At 34.4% G+C, this 14217-nt stretch overlaps 1 protein-coding gene across 2 annotated transcripts; it reads right to left on the bottom strand.

Annotated features, from left to right (window-relative positions):
* Positions 1 to 536: 536 nt before the first annotated feature.
* PKIA (cAMP-dependent protein kinase inhibitor alpha) lies at positions 537 to 10924 on the bottom strand. 2 transcript variants are annotated; one of them, XM_007454961.1, is made up of 3 exons: positions 10876 to 10924; positions 4115 to 4292; positions 537 to 616 (listed from the first exon to the last, which is right to left on the bottom strand). In XM_007454961.1, exons 2-3 carry the CDS (start codon positions 4263 to 4265, stop codon positions 537 to 539), a joined length of 231 nt encoding a protein of 76 aa, XP_007455023.1. In that variant the 5' UTR covers positions 4266 to 4292; positions 10876 to 10924. The 2 variants fall into 2 exon arrangements, with proteins under 2 accessions (XP_007455023.1, XP_007455022.1); XM_007454960.1 differs by lacking the exon at positions 10876 to 10924 and adding an exon at positions 7888 to 7908.
* Between the last annotated feature and the right edge of the window lie 3293 nt (positions 10925 to 14217).

Raw genomic sequence — 14217 nt, 5'->3', positions numbered from 1 at the left:
CAATCAAAGAAGGGGGCAGTGCTGAGCATCTATATTGTATAATACAAAACAGTGTAAATAACACAGCAGGAACACACAGATACATAATGCTAAAAACAGTGCTTTCTGGATGGTTCTTTTACTGGGTGAATACTTGGGCCAGAGATATTTAAACTCTGGGGTTCAACCAACCCTTTGCGATTAGACACAATTAAATCCTCTGACATTGTGAGGGGCCAGATGCTACAGGAAGAATCATCATCTAGGTCGGTGCTACTCTCTACAAGCATTTAATCATATGGTCAAGTGAAAGGATCCGTACAAAAATGACATCCAAACACAAGCCACATGATTTCAACCATTGCTGATGCCAGAGGTAGAGAAAAGTCTGTCTGCAGCCACAGCCTCTGCCCCCATTTTTAACATAACAAGCAGGTTCCTGCAATGCAGCACAGCCATTTTCTTTTTCCCCTTTTCACTCTTGGAAATAAATGCATTCCAGCCAGGCCTGGAGATCTGAGACATTGTCAGGTGTTGATGAAGATCAAAGTGGGGTGTTAACTTTCAGATTTTGCTGCTTCTCCCTGGGCTTCCCCACTTTGTTCTGTTGAATTTCGCTGTGCATCTTCTTCACCTTCTGTTAGAGACATAAAAAAGGATAAAAGCAAAATAAAAATGATTGCTTATATTTACTGACTCTCAGTATATCATATTGGAAATTTCAGAAATACTCAAGTCTGAAATTCTCATAGAGACAAGTATATTTTCTTGGTAATCAATTCCCCATCAAGAAAACAGCTTAAGTGTTTCAAGGGCTAATTCTGGTTCTGGAACAGCATGGCTCAAAAACAAAATAATAACTGAATTTTTAGAATGGTTAGGGATGCTCTATGCTTCTGATAAATAGCTGGGAAATCTCATGGCCAGGTCATGGCATGGCACTTGTACTTTCATAGGTTGCAGAAATCAGAAGTAGGGAACAAGTTTACCTTTTGATGCCTGACTATCTTATATTAAGAAATATTTTAAAATTACATTTTACATTATTCTGAATACTTGATGATAACCTAGCTGACTTCTCATAGGTTTAATTAACTTAAATTGAAAGCAACAGTAGAAGGACATTATGTCAGCTGGTTAGTCCCTTGTCAAATAGTTATGATGGCCTCTGGCCTGCCCTTACAGAACATATGTACAAATCCAAGAAAACCACTTTCATAACTGTACCCTTAGCAACAATCTCAGCCATAGCAACACTAAAATTAAACAATGATTTCCCTCCATATTAGGTCACTTTACCTGGGTGCAAGCTGCAGGCAATTCTTGATTCAAAGATTCAAATATTTGCATGTGTTAGCTGTTACTAAGCGACCAATATGGCTTAGTGGACAGAATATTTGGGGGTGTTGCAATAATGTGTGTTATATTAATTTTTGCTAAGAGTTTATTACCATAATTCAAATTAATTGAGGTAAGTAGGCTGCCCATTATTTAGATGGAAATGTTGAAGGTAACTTCTCCTTTACACTTAACAAGTACACACAAGACACCTCACCATGCACCATACTTTAGGGAAATTAAAAGCAGTTTTTCCACATAAAAATCATATTCTGTTCTAAAGGTGTTCCAAGAATATCATGATGCATTATATAGAATTTTCATATACTATCTTCACTATTAGAGAAATGAACAAGCCCCCAAGGTATGCAAATGGCCTGAATCTGAGATGTGTAGATTAGCATGAAATAAGAACTCGACAAATAGGAGAAGCTCTGTCAACCAAAGGAATGAAGTCATATTAGGGCAGATGCAAGACAGTAGAATATTAAGGATGAAAGTGACTGCATAAATACAAGATGAGGATCTTGACTCCCATGGGGCTTGGGACTTTCTAGGTATCCAGGGATACCCCTCAGGGCTCAGAATAATGCTGCAAACACAGAGCTGTGGCTAAATAGATGCTTGTTAACAAGTCAAGATAAACATGGGACAACAATATTGTTGAGCATAAACTTAAATAGAAGCTGAAATACTCAGGAATTACAAAGGAAGTCCCACGCTATTCTCAGCTAGTGATATTTAATTTGCCATTGTACAGTTGTCTTTATTTTTTATGTTTTAGACTTTTGATTGTACAGTTATTACTTTTAGTTCTTTGTACTTAGAATAATAAATAAAGTCACTGCTGTTTATACTTTGCCTTATTCTGGATTTTGTGATTTGAAGAGAAACAGAAAATTCTTTCAGGGTCTACAGAATTGCAATTAACATCTAGAAATATTTGAAAAAGAATACATCTGGAAGCATAAAGATATTTGAATTATTTTAAATTAATTATAACATATTAATATCAAATATAAAATTATTTATTAATATAAAATGTCAACCTATTTAAATTTTAACATAGTCTAATAGACTATGTTAAGAGACTATAGTCTCTTGTATAAGAAAGGTCTTGAGGTTAATGGGTCTTAATTTCAGTGAAAACAAAAAAAGAAGAAATTACACTATGAATAAAAATGTCCGGGCTTCCCTGGTGGCGCAGTGGTTGGGAGTCTGCCTGCCGATGCAGGGAACGCGGATTCGTGCCCCGGTCCGGGAGGATCCCGCGTGCCGCGGAGTGGCTGGGCCCGTGAGCCATGGCCGCTGAGCCTGCGCGTCCGGAGCCTGTGCTCCGCGATGGGGGAGGCCACAGCAGTGAGAGGCCCGCGTACCGCAAGAAAAAAAAAAAAATGTCCTCATAGTAAGAGTGGCTAAAATTAATGCAGATTATTTAAAATAGAGTATTCATATAAAACAAAAATTTTATGAAAAAGATTAGTAAATTCTCAAAGATTGCAGAAAAATTATATTTACTTACTTCATGCCACCAAATTGGAATAATTCCCTATAGCCTTTCTCAGAGATATTTTGAAAATTAACTCCTGGTAGTAACAGAGAAACAACAAAATCTAAAATATACATCAGTCTATATACTCCATGGAAGTGATTATTAAAGTGTTTTTTTCAACCTGAGTTTTAAAAGACCAATCTATGACCTGCTGACCTGTAGTCATTGAATAAAGTTCTGTCAGTAGGTATTTTAAGGTAATGTTGCTGAGGTATTTCATTAACATATATACATACATATATATATATATATATATATATATATATATATATATATATATATATATATATATATATATACTCTGACTCAGTTTTCCAATAACTGGAAGGTTTTGCCATGAAAATTCTAATAGCAAAGAATTATCAAGCTGTTACCATGAGTCAGAAACTGACCAGTGTTTTTCACATATATAACACTGTGGTTCCTTAATTGTGAAGTCCTTTTTACTTTTAAAGATTATTTTTTGCACAAGTGTTTTTCAGGGAAATACATTCAGCTTTGATATTTGCAAAAGCTATGGATGGAAGAGCCATCAGGGGTTTCAGTACTTTGTACTTTGACATGTCAAACTTATTTTACTTTTTTTACTTTTTTTACTTTGTACTTTGACATGTCAAACTTATTTTACTTTTTCATTGGTAAAGTTAGATTTGGTGGGTAGGAGTTCAAGGCCCAATAGTAAGACAAATTTTTCAAACTCAGTCTATCATGAAAGGAAAACTGAAAGAACTTCTTACCTAAGACTTATTTATGTAATAGACTATTTTACTTCCATTCTCAATAAAAATGGTCCTGGAGACCCTTTTATTTTGAAATGGTTCTTGGAATCGAGATCTGTCAGACTCATCTGTGAATCTTGTTAAATATCTAATGCTATTAAATATTACAGGTGGCCAAACTGTCAAAGGTAGGAGCTCCAACTTTGTTAAATGTTCTACGTAAGATATTTCAGAGCTTTTATAGAGATTAGGATTAAATAAAAAAAAACAACTCATGTGTTTTATTGATTGCATTAGTAAAACCAGATTAAGGATTCTGCATTTGAGTGAGAAACCCTGTAAGGTGCAGTCATTGAAAACAGAGTGGGAGTGATTAAGAGATTAGTACCTACTTTTTATCTTGCCTTAGACTGTTTATAACTTTCTATTACGTTACTTTCAAAGGTGTTTTTTCATGACTTAATCCTACTTAGCGAAGTGCTGCAAATCATTCCATGTTCATAGAGATGGATGTCAAACGACTCACCTGTCTTGTTGATATCAAGACCTGCTAATTTCAAGGCTAATTCATTGCTGTTACCACTTGCAGAGGAAACCAGGATATCATGTATTGCATTTCTTCTACCCGTTCTTCCTGAAGCAATAAAATCTGCATATGTAGTTTCCACATCAGTCATTGCTAACAAATATCCACATAGCAGGAGCTACAAAACAGGGAAAAATTAATAGGTAAATATAATGTTGGTCAATGGTAAACATTTAACAAAGATACTTGTTAAATTACTGACCTATAATATGGATGTGAAATAACCTTCTTGCTTACATGTCCACAAGCAAGTAATGCTTTGATTCTTGATCAAGGGTCAGGGAACAATTTTTGTAAAGGACCTGATAGTAAATATCTTAGGCTTTGAGGGTATATAGTCTTTATCCAACTACTCAACTCTATGGTTGTAGGACAAAAGTACTCAAAGAGAATACATTAAGTGAAAGTAATAAACTAAACTTATAAAAATAGGCATAAGGCCAGATTTGGCCTGCATGCCATAGTTTGTGGACACCCACTTTAGATCATAAAATTCTCCTTCTCTAATACCATTTTAGTCAGTCTTCAACTCCAGAAAGAAGAACTTGAGCTCAGTAGCATACCAAAGTGGTGGGAGGTGGAGTGGAAGTGCTCCACCCTAGACATGAGCTGTAAGCAAGGGCATTGTTTGCAGAGAACCTAAGAACAATAATGAAATTGACCAAAATCCAGTTTGCTTTTTATTATCATCTTGCACCAGCAATTTTAAACAATGCCAGTGACCAAATACCGCTCCCAGTCCAGGAGCACAGCTCCCTTGTTGCTTACTTGTTAAGTCATTCCTTGGGAGGGATAATAATCTTTCTTGACTGAAACTTTGAAATAAAATCTTCAAAATTACAAAGGACTCAATGAAAGTGAGTTTCCCCAAACAGACCTGGTAACACACATACTTAATTAAAGACTTAATGAAGAAAATATTTTCAAGGTAGAATATGAGATACATGTAATAACAAAAGATCATCAAATGTAAATCTTTCATTTCTTTTTTTTTTTACATCTTTATTGAAATATAATTGCTTTACAATGATGCATTAGTTTCTGCTTTATAACAAAGTGAATCAGTTATACATATACATATGTTCCCATATCTCTTCCCTCTTGCGACTCCCTCCCTCCCACCCTCCCTATCCCACCCCTCTAGGTGGTCACAAAGCACTGAGTTGATCTCCCTGTGCTATGCGGCTGCTTCCCACTAGCTCTCTACCTTACGTTTGTTAGCTTATATATGTCCATGACTCTCTCTCGCTTTGTCACAGCTCACCCTTCCCCCTCCCCATATCCTCAAGTCCATTCTCCAGTAGGTCTGTGTCTTTATTCCTGTCTTACCCATTCCAATTACATTTTACTATAGTTTAAGATTAACAACTCATGCCAATAATCAAGAGAAAGGAGTCTTTTCAAAATATACGAAACGTGGAAGAAGCAAAAATGGTAGAACCCATACACTATCATGGGCATGCACACTGTCACTCTGAAATAAATTGATGCCATTTACAGTGAAATCCAGGATGGCAGTCAGTAGCACTTTCCTTAAAGCTTAGTTCTTCTCCCAGTGCATAATGAGGGAGCTATTAATTTAATCTGGGGAAAACTTTTATACTCTCTCTTCTGTAAGAGGAAGCTAAAAGAGGAAAGAGGGAGGAATAGCACAATACAAATTTTGAAATATATGAATACTGCATGCTTTACTGTGACTATATTATGGTTCCAATCACTTGACTATATCCATCATTCTTTTTCATGGGAATATGATTTAATGGTTGTTACCATGTTACTTAAAATTTCCAAATGCTCCTCAGAAGATCCTGGATTTAGTCCTGCCCCTGACATTGGGTCATGGAGTGACAGAAAATCACTTGACCTCCTGGCCTTCCATTTTCTAATAAGTAAAGCAGGACAGCTGGATGACATAATCATTAATGGCACTTTAAGTGAAAGTGTAAAAACAATGATCACTCAAAACTATATCATTTCTAGAATCTTGAATTTGGAAATTCCCTTCTGTGACCATAACCACCAATTTTTTTTCTTTTCCTCTTACAATGAATCTGTTCTTCACACTGGTCATATCTTTAATTCCTTTAACCCTTTTTGTTTTAGTTTCTTCTAGGCCCAGTCTGGATCAATTGCCCACCGTTTCGTGTAGCTTCTCATTAGCATCAAGAAGTCCCTTTGGTCTACCGTCACCTTGACTTTCCTAAGCCTCACCTGGAAAACAGCATGGTACACTTTCTCTGATCTCATTACTGGGTTGATAAGTGTTACCAAAAAAGTCACAAAATTGTGCCAATTGGCTCAACTAAACATTTTTACTCTATTATTAGTATACACTCTGAGTTGAACGGAAATTCTTTTGTTCACCTTTATTTGACTCTTCTGTATGGCTTCTCTCTGTGGGAAGGATTCCAAACCCTTTGTAGTCCACACAACCAGACACTACCTGCCTTAAGAGGTGACTTTGCATCTTCTTTCTTGGGGAAGATATAGGACATCTGCTGCAAGTTCTCTTACATTTCTTCCTTTCTCAAATACATTTCTCTGTAAGTCACTATTGTTTCTTTTCTAGATGAACTAGCTGCTTTCTTTTTAAGGCATGCTATTGATTCTATTTCCTATTACCTCCTGTAGGACCTTTCTCCATCCATTTTTTTCTCAATAATTTGAGTCTTCTTTCTCCTCTGGATTTCTCCGCCAAGTTTATAAGCATGTTCAAGTCTTTCCTTACTAAAAATAAAATGAACCAACCATTCAACCAAATACCCATTCCTCGACCTTCATAAGTCTTTGCACTACCTTCTCTTTCCTTCATTAAACTTCTCAGGAGGGTTCAACTACTTTTATTTTCTCACTTTCCTTGAACCAACCTTTAGAATTTTTCTATTCCATTGGCCTTTATATAGTATGTTTTACAGAGACTACTTTCATATAGATCACTGAAATGATCTATATTAACGTTAAGTAACTGCTTAGTGTTAAATGTTCTTGTGAGTGTCTATCCTGTTTGAGCTCACATGACACTGCCAGTTACATTCTCCTTGAAACTCTCCCCTAGCATATATTAAGATTTATAGAGGCAAAATAATTATAAGAATCAGACTTATCTGTATTTGAATCTAAACTTTCCATTTACTTGTTATGCTATGTCTAATCCCTCTGTACTCAGTTCTTTATCTATAAATTGTGATAAATATACTTAGTTCCCAAGATTATGAGAATTTACTTGGATTATGTATCTCAAGAGATTAACACAGTGTTTGGCGCATGGTGGGTAAGTACTGATTTAAAAAAAAAAAAACTGTCACTTTCTTAGCTTTCATGATCCCTTACTATCCTGGTTCCATCCCATTTGACCTTTGTATTTTTTACAGACTTCCCTTTCTAGGGTCACCTTTAGAAATAAGCACATTTTGTAGGAATTTAGAATCAGTCATTGACCTTCTTTACTTTCTTACTTGAATAACTCATCTAATCCCAATGCTTCTAATTCCTCACTATGGATAATACAAACGTCTGCATCCGCTATTTAGAATGTTCTCCCAAGGTCCTCACACACAAGAGCAACTGCCTGCTGAATAGGGACTTCCACTTGGTTTTGCACAAACATTTCAAATTCAATAAAACAAAGTAAGACAAAAACAAAACACATAAAGAGAGAAAACTGGCTTCATTAATATGCTGTGTTGGGGCATATTTTGACTTATTTCTCTCACTTGATATCCATGTCTAATCATCTGCCAGGTCATGTTGGTTTCTATTTGATGTCACTCATATTTATTCTCTGTAAAACATAGAAAAAGCTCTTGCCAGGATTACTGCTGAGTTTTCCCACAATCTGAAAAGAACCTACTTTTGCTGCTTTAACTTTAACCACTCACTCTCATACTTGGTATGCTACAGAAAAATGCAGTGTTTTCCCAGAGCCTCTCTGACGTTGCATTTGCTCAAGTCTGTTATTCAACCTGGAATGCCTTCTCCTGACAAACTTGCTTGTTGAAATGGATTTAGCCCTCAAAATTCAGCCAATGCCATCTTCTCTTTGTCTTCTTTCCCCTATCTCTTCACCTAGCACTCCCACAGGCCTTGATTTGTGCCCGTACAGGGCGTTAAAATTCTAACTGGCATCATGGTTGACTCTCCTTCTAGACAGATCACAAGTTCTGACAAGACAGGAAATGCATTTTGTTAATATTTTAACTACATAGAATTCCTAGTTGAGCCTCTTGCACATAATCAGTGCTGAATAAAAGTATGTTGAATAGAACTGAACAATGAGGAAGAAATACATTAATCACCCTTCATCAGTAGCCACAGAGAATTTCCCTATCCCTGGGTTATACTAAATCACCAAATCCTAAAACTCTGGAAGGTTTTATAGGTGAAAAATCTGAGGACCAGATAGTTCAAGTGATCTGCCCATCTTCACATAGTTAATTAATTAAGTGGTTGGAATGAAAATCCCAGTCCACTCTTTCTGTTTTACCAGGTTGCCTGTCAGTGAGTAAGCTACGAATTTGCATAACGTTTTTGACCTTGAAGTAATTCGGTGTTATTATAATGATATTTTCATTACCTACTCCACTATCATTAACCAACGTAGTACTTAGTTTCTATGTTACTTTAAAGATTTAGAATTGGATATCTTTACCGATTTCTTTCTATGGTCACATTTTGAAATAAGGGCACATTTTGTGGAAATTTATAATCAGTCATTGACCTTCTTATATCTATCAAATATATCTGATAAAAAGGCGAAGTAGGTTACAGGAATAAGCTCATCTCAAAGTCATTGTTATTGTCTTTCATTCTTAGTCTCTTTATGGCTTTTTAAAACATAGGCTTTAAAAATAGCACAACTGCTATTATTTCTCATCTGATAACAATGTTATGAAGTAGGCAAAAATATCCTCATTTTCATTTGAAGAAAATAAGTCAGAGATGTTAAGTGACTGCTAAATAACACACGGAACTATGACTTGAACCCAGGTCTGTGGGTTTTACATAAAGAACACTGTATTTTGCAATAAAGTTCCTTGATTTTTGCCATTATCATTTTTTAAAATGCAGACTGTCATAATAATATTCATGTATGTGGGAGTTTACATCTAATTCACTTTGCTGATAATAGTTTTAAGAAGACTTGAAATATCAGAGTGAGACAGAAAAAAGTGGTGACATTTTCCATGAGAAGATATGAATTAAAAGGAGTACTGCGTTATGATTTGTATATCTGGGAATGTTAATTTCTGTGATGGTGGTAATTCTATTTATAAGAGGGGAGCCAAAAACTTAATCTGAATTTTCATTTAGGGTACTCCTAAGTAATGAGCACATGGAAGAAGAAACAGGGTTATGAGAGATGTATGTGTATACTGTGTTCGCCTTTGAAATGTGTGTATCTAGATTTCAATTGGATTTATTGAAAGACAATAATGAGAATTGTGAGAATAGATTATTGTGTAAACTCCTTTTCTTCTTAAGCATTTATGAAATATATTTGCTAGATTGATGTGCATCTTATTGTAAACCTCTAAAGTAACATAGAAAGTACTGGGCATTCAATTATGGTAGCCATTATAATTATTATTATAATAGTTATTATTATAAAGTAGTATTTCACTTTTATTAGATGTTTTCTCCAGACAATAAACTTAATTTTCAGTAAAAAGAATGATAGCTGACAAATAGCACATATTTAAATACATGCATGAAGAGTGTAGTACATTTTGAAACAAAACATATACATGTTATAAACGCTGTATCTTTTTCTCTCTCTCCATGATTATACTTCCTTAATGAATTCCCATTAGGTGCATGTAATTTTTACATGCATGGCAGCTATGTTTTTTTCCTTTCAGCTAAACATCTTGACACAGCTTTTCAATTTATTGGTATGACTACCAGAGATTGGAAATAACTTTTACCCCAATATAATCACTGTATAATGACTTGTAGTTAGCTTAGAAATTCTGGGGAAACTGTTGCCGAATGACTATGGCTGACAGATGTTCACCCAAAAATGACAAAAGTCAAAAAAAAAGTCTAATAAGTGTCAGCAGCTGGTAGAGATTTAATAGAGTAGCACTTAGCACACATTCTGGCCTTATGCAAAATAAACTAATCAGAATAAAACTTGGAAAAATTTACCAGAAGTGGGCTTTGACTCTTCACTAAAGCTTCCTATTTATGTTGCTATAATTAGGATTTTCTAGACATGACAAAATGGTAGTATTGGATATAACCAAGATAATATGGTGCTATTTTTTGTATCTAGTTATATACAAGAGCTAATTATACTAATATTCAAAGTCTGATTAGAGGGAGGAAAAGACATTTTATTATTTAAGTACTGTACTATTTAAAATGAGATTAAATTTTAAAGCATAAATTTCTAAATATTGATATCTAAAAATCCAATCAAAATTCATGACTGAGAAATAACCTTGCTTTCTTTTCCCCCTTCTTAAAAAAGTCTCACTTTCTCCCTCTTTAACAAAGGAAACAGTATATTGGTATTCTAAAATTGTTTTGTTTGTATAATGGATTTCTAAACTGAGATTCATAATTTGTGTTGGTCTTTCCCTTATTTATGCCCTTTATCTTTTTAAATATCATTTACACAAATTGAGAGGATAAACCAAATTTCACCCTAGCATAATTTATAGATAGACTGCAAGAGGCTAGAAAAAGTATGTACTTACGTCTCCTGTATTAAACAAATTGCAGTGTCCGCATAGATGTATTCTAAAAGAAGTTGGGTCTATGAAGCTGCTTAAATGATTTTTATAGTGACATTGAGTCATGAGCCAAATGGTGACTGGATAACATGCTAATTTTACTCCTGTAAATGGGGACACATGAAAATGAGACTCACAGACTTGGAAGAAAGAATGGAGAGAATGTCATCAGCAGGCACTGAAGTCTTCTCTCTAATATAAATGGTATGATTTTTTTTTAAAAGAGAAGGAAAATTCTTCCTCTACCATTATTACAAATGCAGTTACATGACTTCTCCATTGTTACTTTATGAAATCATGTGAAGTTTGCTAAAAGTCATTGAGTAGTTTCCTATGTGCTTAAGACTTGGTCTACATTAGTGTTTCTGAAACGTTGTGGTCTCAGATATCCATTACATTATCAAAAATTACTGAGAACCCACATGAGATTTTGTTTATATAGTTATATCTGCCAATATTTACCATATGTGAAATTAAGACTGTAAATTTTAAATATTTATAAATTCACTTAAAATATAAATAAAAAGCCCATTATGTTTCAGTAAATAATATATTTTTAGTGAAATGAAATATATATTCCAAAGCCAAAATAAAATAGTGACAAGAATAGCATTGTTTTACATTTTGAAATTCTCTGGCTTAGTTTTGCAAATGTCCGGCTTAATAAAAGACACCTGGTTTCTCATATCTGCTTCTGCATTCAATGTCTCAATATGTTGTTTCAGTTGAAGTATATGAAGAAAATCTGGCCTCACACAGATTTCTTGGTTGGAAAAGTGAGGAGAATATTAATAGCTTTTTCAGATAATTATGGATTTAAAAATTTTTCAATGTGGAATCTAAAACCATATCAATATGCTTCCCTTACTGTTTTATTAAAATCTATTGTCTACTTTGCAACTTAAATGGATCTTTTGCTCATGTGTATTTTTAAAAATATCAGGTATTGGTCATTTGGAAAAATATTGGTTCACTAGGTTATGCAAAATTTCCAAATAGTAGCTTATTTCATTATACAATATCACATTTGTTAGTAATGCCACCTATCTCAACAGAAAATTCTTTAAGATTGAGAAACTGACAAGTTCACAGGGGCCAATAATAAGTTTTCCAAAATTGTAATTTTTATTTGAAAGCTCAGATTTTATCATTGGCAACAGATACAGTTGGATTTTGCTTCTCTTGAAGTGACAAGCTCACTTTGTTCATTTTCAAGAAAATCTCTGCCAGATATCCAAGTTTGAAAAAACCACAGTTTGCTTGTCAGTTGTTCTTTCAAGTAAAAATGGTGATTCATGAGAAAAGTGGCTAATTTAGCTCTCAACCCAAGCAATCACACAAGTACTTACTTGAGACAACCATGCAGTTTGGTACATCTTCACTGACTTACCATTTCATCACACAGAATATTAAAAAGACCTCTATTCAAGGGTCAAGATTTGACAAAATTAGTATATTTTTACTCCTTAATCAAGTACATTCTTAGGTACATCTTGTATTTTAAAAATACTAACTCTGAGTGTGTGGCAGTGAAGAATACCAGGCTTACTAGTAGTTTGCTGCTACTGACTTGATTCATGCTAAGGTGTCAGCAGTCTTCCCCACCATGCTTTTGCACCATTAGTGCAAATGGCAGCCAAGTGAAAAAGGTAAATAGTATCAGTATTATTATGAAAATTATTTTAAACTTGTGAATCCACTGAAAGTGTCTCAGGGAATGACTGAAAGGGTCATTGGGGACATGCAGGAGTTGGGGGACCAAATTTTGAGAACTGTTGATCTACACAGTAACAGGAAGCTATCTGACAAACACTATGGATTAGAGAAGGGAACCCTTTTGTAAAGAACTTAACTAAGCAAGTTTTTGATTCCTAAAATATTCTGGAAATAATCATCTATTTCCATGCTAAGTACAATACTATCTATCTTTTTCTCTTTTCTTTTCCGGTATAAGAATATTACTTATTTATCTAATTCAGGCTTACAAACAATCTAATAGCTTATTTCTAAGAACAACCCCCCAATCTCACAAATCAGAGGGCTTCAAATTAAGTCTCATGAGCTCAGGACAGGGTGCCAGAACTTGATGCTACCTTAGTTCCCCTTTTCCTTGAATTGGGCTATATTCTAGTCACATTTTGGAGTAAGTGACAACAAAGAAGAAATCAAGAACCATACCCTGTTAATAGCAACAATTTGAAAATTTCCACAGAAGTCTCCTCTGTTAAGGCATCATTATAAATCCTGCACCAGATCATGACATTGCATGCTCTAGAATACCATTTGGTATAATGGGACACATATTGTCCTTTAGAAGAGTTTGGATAGTGTCCTATCAAAAGCACACTTAAAAAAAAGTAATCTCATATACTGAGTTGTACCACAGAATGATGCCAACACATATTAACTCTGCGAAGTCAAACCCTCTTTTGTTCTAAATCCAAGGCATTGACTTTTTAAATCACAAAATATTGCTAGAATAAATTTTGCCTAAGATGAGAAAAAAATAGGCTGTCTTTGATGGTTTTCACAGTAAGTTTTTGACTAATACTACTAGAAATAATAACCCATCTACATTTGTTGGGGGGAGTTCGTCACTTCTTCCCTGATTTTCAGTGTATAATAAAAATTCTCAAGTTCAAAAATGTCCAACATTTGATACTAATGGTTATTCTTCTCAATCTTCTCTCTATTCATCAATTCATCTCTGATCCCCAGTAATGTGATAATTGTGATCCTTATGCCTTCATTCAAGATTATATATATATTTTTCCTTGTTTTGACATGGGCACATTTTCATATCGTTTTTGTAAATTCATGACCTAGTCAATTGTATTATTACTTAACTTCTCTGAAACTTCTTTTAGCCCAGATTCAAATCCTTTTTTTTTTTCTTTCCACAGTGCTTAACAAATCAAAACTTTTTGATTTGTTAAGCCTAAAATGTTATAAAGCCTAAAAATGTTATAAAGCAAGAAGCACAGGCTATCTTAAGAAAATATTTTCACTGTCTAATTAGGCAACAAGTGACCTCAAAACTATTCATAAATTCCTTTGTTGATCTCTGGCTGACCCGTTCACCACCCTTAAAAACAGCAATTTCTTCATTTTTTTGTGTTTCTTAAGTCTCACTTGTATTTCATCTTCTTTCACTCCATAGAAAAATCCTGCCTAATGAATTTATGGAGAATGTCAAGGTCGTCCTACATAAATTCCTTCAACTGCTGTTTCTTTATCATCACATCAAAATTGCCATCTTTTTATTTGAGTCCTTTTGCCAACATTAATACCTGACTGGTGCTCTTG

The sequence above is a fragment of the Lipotes vexillifer genome, unplaced genomic scaffold, assembly GCF_000442215.2.
Source record: "Lipotes vexillifer unplaced genomic scaffold, Lipotes_vexillifer_v1.1 scaffold1033, whole genome shotgun sequence".
In the NCBI taxonomy this organism is placed as follows: Eukaryota; Metazoa; Chordata; class Mammalia; order Artiodactyla; family Lipotidae; genus Lipotes; species Lipotes vexillifer.
The sequence above is the reverse complement of the archived record's forward strand: the minus strand, read 5'-3'. Positions and strand labels throughout refer to the sequence as shown.

Coding starts and splice junctions, on each gene's coding strand:
- PKIA (XM_007454960.1), bottom strand. CDS start 7,908: ATGATTAGACATGGATATCAA. Junction 4,293..7,887: donor TGATTAGACATGGATATCAA/GTGAGAGAAATA, acceptor CCTGTTTTGTAG/CTCCTGCTATGTGGATATTT. Junction 617..4,114: donor TCTTGATATCAACAAGACAG/GTGAGTCGTTTG, acceptor TGTCTCTAACAG/AAGGTGAAGAAGATGCACAG.